Source organism: Schistocerca serialis, chromosome 2, assembly GCF_023864345.2.
Source record: "Schistocerca serialis cubense isolate TAMUIC-IGC-003099 chromosome 2, iqSchSeri2.2, whole genome shotgun sequence".
Lineage (NCBI taxonomy): Eukaryota > Metazoa > Arthropoda > Insecta > Orthoptera > Acrididae > Schistocerca > Schistocerca serialis.
Window position 1 is genome coordinate 598,709,913 of NC_064639.1, and position 12,212 is coordinate 598,722,124.

General features: G+C 38.7%; 1 protein-coding gene across 1 annotated transcript in view; it reads right to left on the reverse strand.

Annotated features, from left to right (window-relative positions):
* LOC126457632 (E3 SUMO-protein ligase RanBP2) overlaps window positions 1-12,212 on the reverse strand; it is a 302,750-nt gene that overhangs the window by 118,542 nt on the left and 171,996 nt on the right. The window contains exons 13-18 of the mRNA XM_050094102.1: window positions 10,652-10,809; window positions 10,027-10,421; window positions 9,704-9,924; window positions 9,314-9,544; window positions 7,177-7,254; window positions 5,659-6,749 (exon numbers count right to left, since the gene is read on the reverse strand). Of these exons, the coding sequence (XP_049950059.1) occupies window positions 5,659-6,749; window positions 7,177-7,254; window positions 9,314-9,544; window positions 9,704-9,924; window positions 10,027-10,421; window positions 10,652-10,809 (2,174 nt within the window). The remainder of the gene's footprint in view (window positions 1-5,658; window positions 6,750-7,176; window positions 7,255-9,313; window positions 9,545-9,703; window positions 9,925-10,026; window positions 10,422-10,651; window positions 10,810-12,212) is intronic.

Sequence of the window (12,212 nt, forward strand, 5' to 3'; positions counted from 1 at the left end):
CCTGGGTAACCAAGGCGGCTTCCTCTAAGCCACCCATGAATAGGTTGGCGTACGAAGGGGCCATCCTGGTACCCATGGCTGTTCCCTTTAATTGTAGGTATGTCTGGCCTTCAAAAGTGAAGAAGTTGTGGGTCAGGATGAAGCTGGCTAAAGTAATGAGGAAAGAGGTTTTAGGTAGGGTGGCAGGTGATCGGCGTGAAAAGAAGTGCTCCATCGCAGCGAGGCCCTGGACGTGCGGGATATTTGTGTATAAGGAAGTGGCATCAATGGTGACTAGGATGGTTTCTGGGGGTAACGGATTGGGTAAGGATTCCAGGCGTTCGAGAAAGTGGTTGGTGTCTTTGATGAAGGATGGGAGACTGCACGTAATGGGTTGAAGGTGTTGATCTACGTAGACAGAGATACGTTCTGCGGGGGCTTGGTAACCAGCTACAATGGGGCGGCCAGGATGATTGGGTTTGTGAATTTTAGGAAGAAGGCAGAAGGTAGGGGTGCGGGGTGTCGGTGGGGGCCTAAGGTTCTGAGGATTCCTTGAAGCTCCGCCTGGACATCAGGAATGGGATTACCTTGGCAAACTTTGTATGTGGTGTTGTCTGAAAGCTGACGCAGTCCCTCAGCCACATACTCCCGACGATCAAGTACCACGGTCGTGGAACCCTTGTCCGCCGGAAGAATGATGATGGACCGGTCAGCCTGCAGATCACGGATAGCCTGGGCTTCAGCAGTGGTGATGTTGGGAGTAGGATTAAGGTTTTTTAAGAATGATTGAGAGGCAAGGCTGGAAGTCAGAAATTCCTGGAAGGTTTAGGGAGGGTGATTTTGAGGAAGAGGAGGTGGGTACCGCTGTGACAGTTATTTAACAGGTACATTGCAGACCCATACACAGTCCCTGATACACTTACACAAGGAACAACTTGCCTGAAACCTAAAGATCAAGCAGACACAGCAAACCCAGCAAAATATCGCCCCATGACATGCCTACCAACAATATACAAAATATTAACTTCAGTCATTACACAGAAATTAATGACACATACAACACAGAAAAAAATTATAAATGAAGAACAAAAAGACTGCTGCAAAGGAGCACGAGGATGTAAAGAACAACTGATAATAGACGCAGAGGTGACACATCAAGCTAAAACTAAACGAAGGTCGCTACACTACGCATACATTGATTACCAAAAAGCTTTTGAAAGTGTACCCCACTCATGGTTACTACAAATATTGGAAATATACAAAGTAGATCCTAAATTGATACAGTTCCTAAACATAGTAATGAAAAATTGGAAAAACCACACTTAATATTCCAACAAATTCAAATAATATCACATCACAGCCAATACAGATTAAGCATGGAATATACCAAGGAGACTCATTAAGTCCTTTCCTGTTCTGCCTTGCTCTGAACCCACTATCCAACATGCTAAATAATACAAATTATGGATATAATATTACTGGAACATACCAACACAAAATCAAACATTTGCTATACATGGATGATCTAGAACTACTGGCAGCAACAAATCAACAACTCAACCAATTACTAAAGATAACAGAAGTATTCAGCACTGATATAAATATGGCTTTTGGAACAGACAAATGTAAGAAAAATAGCATAGTCAAGGGAAAACACACTCAACAAGTAGATTACATATTGGATAACCATAGTGACTACATAGAAGCAATGGAAAAAACAGATGCCTATAAATATCTAGGACACAGGCAAAAAATAGGAATAGATAATACAAATACTAAAGAAGAATTAAAAGAAAAATATAGACAAAGACTAACAAAAATACTGAAAACAGAATTGACAGCAAGAAACAAGACAAAAGCTATAAATACTTATGCTGTACCAATACTGACCTACTCATTTGGAGTAGTGAAATGGAGTAACACAGACCTAGAAGCACTCAATACACTTACACGATCACAATGCCACAAATATAGAATACATCACATACATTCAGCAACAGAAAGATTCACATTAAGCAGAAAGGAACGAGGAAAAGAAAAATATAGACATATAATATTGACATAAAAACCTACATTATGGACAGATAGACAAAGAAAATTCTTTTTAGAATGAGCAGAAACTAGCAAAATACACAAAGCAATCACTCATATAAATACATCGGCTGCACCACTGCAATTTCATAACCACTTCTACAACCCTTTAGATCACATAACATCAACAGATACGAAGAAAGTAAATTGGAAAAAGGAAACACTACATGGCAAGCACCCATATCATCTAACACAGCCATTGATCAAGACGCATCCAACACATGCCTAAGAAAAGGCAATATATACGGTGAGAAGGAAGGATTCACGTGATTGCAATACAGGATCAAACAATAAACACCAGATATTACAGCAAGCATATTATTAAAGATCCCAATACCACAACAGATAAATGCAGACTTTGCAAACAACAAATAGAAACAGTAGATCACATCAAAAGCAGATGTACAATACTAGTAAATACAGAACAGACCAGAAGATATGACAATGTTGCAAAAATAATACATCAACAACTTGCTATACAACATAAACCAATAAAACAACACGTTCGGACATAGAAGTATGCACCACAAAATGTACTGGACAATGATGAATACAAATTATACTGGAACAGAACCATTATAACAGATAAAACAACACCACATAACAAACCTGACATCATACTCACCAATAAAAAGAAGAAATTAACACAACTAATCCAAATATCCATACCCAATACAACAAATATACAGAAGATAACATGAGAAAATACATCCAACTAGCTGAGGAAGTCAAGGACATGCGGCATCAGGATAAAGTTGACATTATACCAATTATACTATCAACTACAGAAGTCATATCACACAATATCCACCAGTACATCAACACAATACAGCTACATCCAAACGTATATATACAACTACAGAAATCTGTAATTATTGATACATGTTCAATTCCCCCAAAGTTCCTAAATGCAATGTAACATATACCGTACAGTTAAAAGGAAGTCACGCTTGATCAAGATCCATGTCACTTTCCATTTTTAACCAGACATAACGTCTGAGAAAGGAAAGAAGAAGATGATGATGATGGATGGGAAAATTCGAAATAGACCAAGTAGCAATATCCTACCCAGTCCAGAACGAGATCCACAACATTCAAGTTCGTGGAGGTGTGAATGCGGTATCTGACCACTACTTAACTCTAATTAAATGTACACTGAACAAAAAAAAAAAAAAAAAAAAAAAAAAAAAACCATTAGAAAAGAACACACACAGAGAAGTTTGACACAAAAAAGATCATAGAATGCAATATAAAGCAATAATAGGAAGAATTCCATAGTAAAAAACCACACAAAAAGCAAAAGAACAGATACCACATAGAAAGAACACTAAACAGCCATGGTGGGACTCTGAATGTGAACACACACTAGACACAGGGAGTCCTTCCACGAATACAACTGTACAAAAATTCCCAGAACTCTTACATCATTTTAATAATTCCAGAAAACAGGAAGAAAATCCAACTAGGTAAACCAAGGGAAAGTACATCAAGGAGCAACTGCACGTTACAGAGGAAAATTTTCACACCAAGGACACGAGATAACTCTACAGGACTTATGTTTCACAAAACATGATGGGAAACTTGCATTAACTGATCGGGAGCACTGTCACAAACTAGCACATTATTTCTCTGATATCCATAATTGCCCTGAACCTGAAACAAGAGTCCTAACACTGGAATGCACTTCCACTCGCCCAGGCAAGGCACACTTCCACCAATTTCTGAAGAAAGGAAAACAATCCATGTGGGAAATAAAATGTATCTAAAAACAAAGATTGTGTAACTTACCAAACGAAAGCGTTGGTACGTTGATAGAGACAATAACAAACACAAACACACACACAAATTTCAAGCTTTCGCAACCCAAGGTTGCTTCATCAGGAAATAGGGAAGGAGAGGGAAAGACGAAAGGATGTGGGTTTTAAGGGAGAGGGTAAGGAGTCATTCCAATCCCGGGAGCGGAAAGACTTACCTTAGGGGAAAAAAGGACAGGTACACACACACACACACACACACACACACACACACACACACACACACACAGATACAGACACAATCAAACACACACAGGACAAATCTTCAAGCTGAAAACAATTCTAAAATCAAAGCAATCAGGAATAGTCCAAAATTTGCACTTTCACAGATTTCAAGAAAGCACACGATTCCATTGACAGAACATCTTAGAAGAACAAGGACTCAACATAAAAACACTACGATGTATGAAACAGCCAATGGCTCGCACCAGATCGAAAGTTAAATTCATGGTGAAATCTCTGACCCCTTCACGATAAAAACTGGAATACACCAAGGCAACAGATTATCACTAATATCGTTCAACCTAGTCCTGGACAAAGTAATGGGGAATGGGAAAAGGAAAAACACAACTAGGGCAATCCCATGACAAGATAGAAATCTCAAACCTAGCTGTCACAGACAACCTGGCTACACTTTCACATAACAAAGCAACAGCAACCAAACAAATAAAAATACTAGAAGAACATGGAGAAAAAGTTGGTCCAAAAATCTCTTTCAGTAGTCTAAATTGTTCTGCTGAAAATTAAACACACGAAAATGAGACAATATATTGGAAGATAAACAAGAGTTACACATTTCAAATGTTTGGATGAAATCCTCAAACTTACAGGAGTAGTAAAGATTTCACAGAAGACTCTACTACAAAAAATGAAGAGAGCCTGCAGCAAAACGCATATACATTCAGACAAAGATGAGACATTACAACACAGCAATCAAGCCTGAAATACTGTATGCAAGTGGGACTCTAATCTCCATATGAAAAGGGATATGGAAAGCATACCAAAGGAAGAACGCAAAATCAGAAAAATTCTCGGCCCAAATCTGACAGAAGAGATATACGGATTATATTCAAGGAAAATCAAACAGATGTCAAACCCAGCAGCATATGTCAGAAAAAGAAGATTAAAGTTCTACAGGCAGATCAACAGGCTACCACCTACAAGACTCACCAACAGAATTTTGACACAAGTACAAGTGGTCAAGTCAACAGTACCATGGACCGCACACGTCAAACTCGATCTAGCAAAAACACAAATCAATTCTATAGAAACTGATGACAAATAAATATAGTGAGACAAGATCTGTAAGTACAATGTCAGGTCAAGGAATGAAGTCCCAAAGAAAACAGGGACGAAGTGGACTGAGGATGAAAAGATACTCTAAGGAGAAACAATGAGAGAATTTTGGAAGATCAGCAGGAATGTTCAATGAGGCAGAATGCTTTGCATTATACTACAGGGTCTTGATGCAAATAATAATAATAATAATAATAATAATAATAATAATAAAAAATCAGAGTTGCTGCTTAATTATGCTATGTTGACCACAGTGTTTCCTTTGCTTATACGGCACGTTTAGATACTGTGTAGCAAAATTCTCAACTTGTTTGCAGATACACATACTGAAATTTGGAATTTCTCTGTACACCCCCCCCCCCCCCCTCCCCAAGCCCCTCTCAAACACTAGACCAGCCAATAGTAATTAACAGCAATTACTCTTTTACAGTACTGCAGGGTAGAAAACTGGAGAAAAAAAATTTTTTTTTTTTTTTACCTGTACAATTTAGCCCGGCTTTCAAAAAGTACTGTCTCCTCTTCTTCACCAGTCATGACCTGAACTTCAGCAGGCAATGGAATCACAGGTTCAAAGTCAGGACATGGGTCATGATCTGTTTCAGCAACATTCTCTTCTTCAGCATTAGAACCCATTGAAGCTTGACGTGATTTGGGACTTATCTCCTTTGGCACCAAATTTTTCTCAGTGACAACTGCAGAATACACTGGAGAAGGAACAGATGAAAGTAAAGAGTTGGTTGCTATTGGAAGAACTGGGCTAAGGGCTGCAGCACCTTTCTCAAGCGATGATACTTGAGGTAAATGAGCTTGAGGAGGCATTGTTATCTGAAAAGCATGAGGAACAGTATGTCGTCCTATATTTGACACTGCCCCCTGGGACAGTGGTAGCTGCTGCTGAAGATGGGATGTTGAACTAAATGAAGTTTGTGTGGTTGTCAGAGGTAAAGGTTTTGAAGCTGAGTATGTAGTGGACACCATTGCCTGAGGCATGGAAGTTCCAAGATCACTCTGAACAAGAGGCATCCCTCCCAATCTATGCTGTGGTGGTATAGTTACACTCAGAATTGGCTGTGTAACAGGAACTGTTGTAGGTAAGGTATCAGAAGATGTAATAACAACATTGACAGGAGCAGATGTAAGGGATACTTTTACTTCAGGTTGAGTGTTTTGTGGATCAGGATGTGTTCCTAAGCGAGAAAATGCAGGAGCCTGGTGGCCACGGAAATCTGGCAACTGCTGGCCTTCAGAGAATGGAAGGGCACCTTGGCCGCTATAATAACCAACAGTTCCTGGGGGATATATCAGCGCAGGCTCAACACCACGGAAAAATCCACCCATTGCTTGTGTGGGTGGTATTAACTGAGGATGAGCTTCTCGTGGTGGCGGCGGCGGTGGTGGTGCGTAAGGCACACTTGGAGTCCCCATTATGCCAGACACAGGTCTATAATCTGGGTAACCAGGGAAGGGCTGAAAAGGTGGGTATGTTCCCATATGACTGGCTGCTATTGTCACATCTTCTGCATAGTCTTCTTCATCAAATACATAAAGATCATCTTCAGTATCACACACCTGCAAAAATAAAATATACCTGCATAACCCATGCACTTTTTCAAAATTATATCATCAGATGCATTTACATAAACTTTAATATTTTCATATTGTGTTCAATGTGATTAATTTCCGGTATCAGTGCACAGTCATGCAAAGAATATGCCCCAAGTCCACATACATTTGAAGCTTTCTGATAATATGGATGCTACTTATAATAAAAGAAAAAATTCACTTGAGAAAACAATAAAATTAGGGAGAGAGACTGCCTGCCTGACCAGTATTTACTCTCAAGAGACAAAATTCAATACTGCCGATACGAAGTAACACAAATGTTATCAGCATTCTTCAAATGTCATCCAGTTATGAATGCAGATGTTTTATAGTATTGCAGAGTAATATAAATCATTTAACTTAAACAGCAAAAATACGTTCACTGCAAACAAACCTGTGAAAGTTCTGAGTTTACATGAGATTGTCCTTTCTTTAGTTTCAGGGTTTCTTTCCTCAGTTCCTGTACTTGAGCCTGAAAAATAAGTAAATAGAAAATTTTAATTTTCACGCCGATTTTAAATTATGAAAGAATTAATGATAATTTCATCTTCACTAAGTGGAACTATTACATTATGACTAAAGCTTACAGTTTGTGTATTACAAATTTCATCCTATTTCCACAAATTATATAGTTTCCAATTCTCATGTCCTTGTAAATCAATTCTGATATTCATGTTACTTTATTCTGGTATAAAGGGTGTTTAAAAAGTTTTGCACATTTGTCTCGAATTTTTTTATTTTTTGCAAGAGGAGAATGAATTTTTGTGAACATAGTTGGAACATTTAGCTAAAGTTGGTATATGAAAGAATTTTCTTTTATTTACAGGTGAGCCATAATGGACCGTGAAGCAGATGTCAGGTTGTGACAATGTTCGGTGATGGAGTTCCTCTTCCAGACTGGGGATGACTGCCACATTGATTCACAGAAAGTTGCTCCCTGTTTATGTGGAGGACACAGTGGATCACAGCAGTATCCAGTGGTGGTTGAAGAGGTTTACAGAAGGTGATTTCTGAAACTTCCTGGCAGATTATAACTGTGTGCCGGACCGAGACTCGAACTTGGTCCGGCACACAGTTTTAATCTGCCAGGAAGTTTCATATCAACGCACACTCCGCAGCAGAGTGAAAATCTCATTCTGGAAGGTGATTTCTCTCTACTTGACAATCCATGATGCGGTAGACCATCGATGGTAGTGAGTGATGTGAATAAGGACACCACTGATCAAATAATCCAAAATGACAGGTGTGTGATGACAATAGCTTGCTGAAATAACTCGTTTGTCATTGGGTAGTGTGGAATTACTAGTACAGTTACTAGGGTACAAAAAAATCTGTGCAAATTGGGTGCCTAGATTATCGACAAGAGAAATGAAAATGATGATGAAGAATGTGTGCGAGGATCTCATGAAGACCTTTACTGAAGAGCGGAAACAGTGTTTTGATGGCACCCTTACCCAGTGTGAAACATGGTTGTTTTTGTCTGAACCTGAGAGCAAAACCCAATTCACGGAGAGGCATCATCTGGGTTCCCCTCGGAAGAAGAAACCAAGACTTCCATGAACAGCAGGCCGAAAGGTGAAGGCCTCCTCCTTCTGGGATCAGTGTGGTGTCATTTTCATTTACTTTTTGGAACCTGGCTCTACAATTAACCGGGACCGTTACTGTTTATCATTGGACAAGCTGTGACGTGCCCTCAAGAATCACAGCCCACAGCTTCAGGGTCAGCTCAACAGATTACACCATGACAATGCCAAACTCCATACAGCCTTTATGACGCCGGAAAAAAATCAGGAAAATGGGTTGGAAAATTGTTCCTCATCCTCCTACAGTCCAGACTTGGCTCGATCTGATTTTTACCTCTTTGGTCTTCTGAAGGCTCACCTGCATGGTAAAACATGTGATAGTGAGAAATACCTTATTTCCTGCATCCAGTGATGGTCTAAAAGTCAATCCCCAGAATTTTACCAAAGTGCATTTACATCATGGAAAGAACGTTGGACCAGATGCGTCACAGCTAATGGAGGCTACATATTTGTAGGCTCAATGTATAGAAAATGTTCCAAGCACGTTCACAAAAAATTCCATTTTCCTACTTTGTGTGTGTGTATGTGTGTGTGTGTGTGTGTGTGTGTGTGTGTGTGGGGGGGGGGGGGGGGGGGGGGCACAACTGTGCAAAACTTTTTGAAAGCCCTTTGTAAATAGGAGATCTATATTAACAGGAGCCCAAAGTAAACCAATAGTGCCAGATATATCTTATTGAACCCAAGAACACAACTATTATACCAATAATTGAAGCACGGTTACTGATTTCGGCAAGAATAATGACGACCAGTTGTTTTCATGTACAACAGCAAAATGTTTGACATCCATAAAATTTTCCTATCCACATCAAATGCAGCATTCTACTAGTAAATGCTTCATTAATTGTTCACAATATAAGTGTACAGTTTAATTTATAAAATAAAATATGGCACTGTATTGTTCTTCCTACAGCTGACACCAATAAAATATATGCAACTGTATGAAGTTACCTTTAATTCCTCTATCATTTGTTTATTGTGCCTTAGTTCCTGGTTGTATCCTCTTAATTCTTCCTTGCTCTCCTTCATCTCTTTCTTGCAGTCCTTTAATTCCTCCATAATAACTTTAACACTTTCCATTACTGCTTTCGAATGTTGTGTTACTGTTTGCAGAACTGAATCTCTGTTGTGGAGCAGCTGCCGAATTTGTGCATCTAAACGCTCTGGGCTCGGACGAGCTTCCTAGAGAGAGAGAGAGAGAGAGAGAGAGAGAGAGAGAGAGAGAGAGAGAGAGAGAGAGATATATATATATATATAAATATTTACTTCCACACAAAATCACATCCTAACAACAATTGACTATTTGTGACTGATTTAATTTGCTATAGATCAGTATATTACCACTCTCCTAATCTCTTGAGCATCAGATGTATCACATTTGTTATTGTTCCTGTATGGAGTGCTACTAAGACGATTTGCACTCCTGTTACGACTGGAAATGTGTGCAAATGAATTCTGCACTGTCCCATTATAGCCAATGAACATATGTCCATTATCAACTGGTGAGTGTTCTGAAGACGCGGTTTCTAAAGAAAGACCATCCAGCACGTCATTCCGATTTACTGCCAAATGAAATGCGTCGTTAGAGGTTTCAAGACTTAAGAACTATTTATTTATACAAGTACAAAACACACATCAAATGAAGACACACATATGAAACTCACCATCACTCCTGGACACATCCGTATCAATGTGATGTAGCTGACTTTCTATCTCCTCTATATGACCACCAAGCTCTGCATTTAAAGGATGTTTGCTATCAACACCTGGACTTTTGAGCCGATCTAATGTAAGATAAAAGCATTCCCTAGCCTTGGTAAGCAGAATAATATGTTGTGATCTCATTTCACTTGTAATCATTTCCCTGTGCTGACCCTGAAACTGCTCTTCAGCTAATTTCTTGTATATTAATGCACGGTAAAAAGCAGCATAAGGAGATTTTAATTGTTCAAATGCTTCTAATGCTCTTTCGTGTTTGTCTTCCTTCATAAGCTGACATGCAAGGAAGAATCTGCCTTCTTCAATCAAGGTGTTGATTTCAGCACTAGACAGTTCCTTCCTGCACATATGAAAATAAATATATAAATATTAAGTTACTAGAATTTACACAACTTCAATATACTTCTTTAGGTAGCAAATTGAATAATGTTAGAACCATGACTGTTTTGAACTAGAACTTTAAAAAACCCATAAATTTTTTTGTTATTCATTTCTTTACAGAGTGCCAAGAGAGGATGAACACTGATGGGGCAAAAATCTATTTTACAAGCTCCAACTTAAAATACTCACCCGTGATACTCAAAAAGTTTGGTATGTGGTGCACGAATTGTCTGATTTCGCTGGAGTCTTTCCAGGAGAGGTAGAGCTGATGTCCAATACAATGCAGCTCGTTGTTCTATTGCAGTAACATCTGCTGCACACTCACCGCGAGCTGCCATACTTGTTGCCTTAAAAAAATGTAATTTTAATAATAATAACCACATAATGATGACAAAAGGAAATTCACACACACACACACACACACACACACACACACACACACACAGAGAGAGAGAGAGAGAGAGAGAGAGAGAGAGAGAGAGAGAGAGTAATGTGCTGTATCTGCAAACAAGAGTGTCACATATAAAATTTGGTATTTAATATTAGTAGCCTATAAGACAGTCCAAGAATCACTAAGTTGTAATGTAGTCGTAGTATATAATAAGATTGATGGTGCACCAGACTCGATAATTAATTGACTAAAGAGTCAATAAGTCAAGCATCGTTTTCGTTTTGTAAATAAAAACAGTCTTTTCTCACAGCAAGAAAAGGCATTTTTTATTTACAAAACGAATATTTCTATGCTTGCTGTGGATGACGGCCATGTAAACAAACTAGTATTGTTTGTTTACATCCTCAACAACTTGACACCGCAAAGTCACAGCCATCATACAAACACAGGTATTTATCCAGAGCAAAGTAATGTAGAATAATTATCCAACTCTAATTATGGGGGAAAACAGTTGCTAATACTTATTAGGAGAATAGAAAAGGTATATGGTTCAGCAATGAAGGAAGTCAATTCCAATCTACTTCTCCAAACAGTTCTTAATTATTGTTCATTAGTGTTGTATCCTTACCGAGCTAGATTTATGTTGTATTATTTACATAATCTGACCAGAGTTGTATGCTTTATCATGCACTTGTTTAACCAGCACAATACCATCATATCATATTGCATTCTTAAAGAGTTTTTCTGACTACTGAACTGCACTTTTTATTTCTCTGAACACATGGAAAGGAGGGGCAAAAACAAAGAAGAATCAAAGTCAGTGAGAGTCTTTGCATAAAAAGAACACCAAAAGTGTTCTTACAGTATACATTCTCAGAACAGCAAATAACTTTGTCTTACTGAATACAATAAACTCTTTCACAGGTTCAAAACGAAGGAACCATGTGACATAGATTTTGTACAACTGGAGTTAGAGGTATCAACATTAGAAACCTCATGTGACACAGAACAAAATATTAACAGGCTTCCAAGCACAAAATTTTGAATTACATGTGAGGCGGTCGAAAAGTTTCTAGGCCAAGATAGTTACCATAATGTCTCGCACAAACACCACCACCTAGTGTTATACTGACCCTTTGTCAGTATGCAGGTCACATTTCGCAGCTCAAGCTTCATTAGTTTGCCAGTAGGATGCATTGTATACCATAGTGTAAGCAAAATGGCAAATACTGAGAGAATCAACAACCTTGCTGTGACTGAGTATCTCCATTTGAAAGGAATGAAGCCTGAGGAAATTGCAGAGGACATGCGAAACACACTTAAGGATGGTGCTCCATCTTACGCAACAGTGAAAAACTT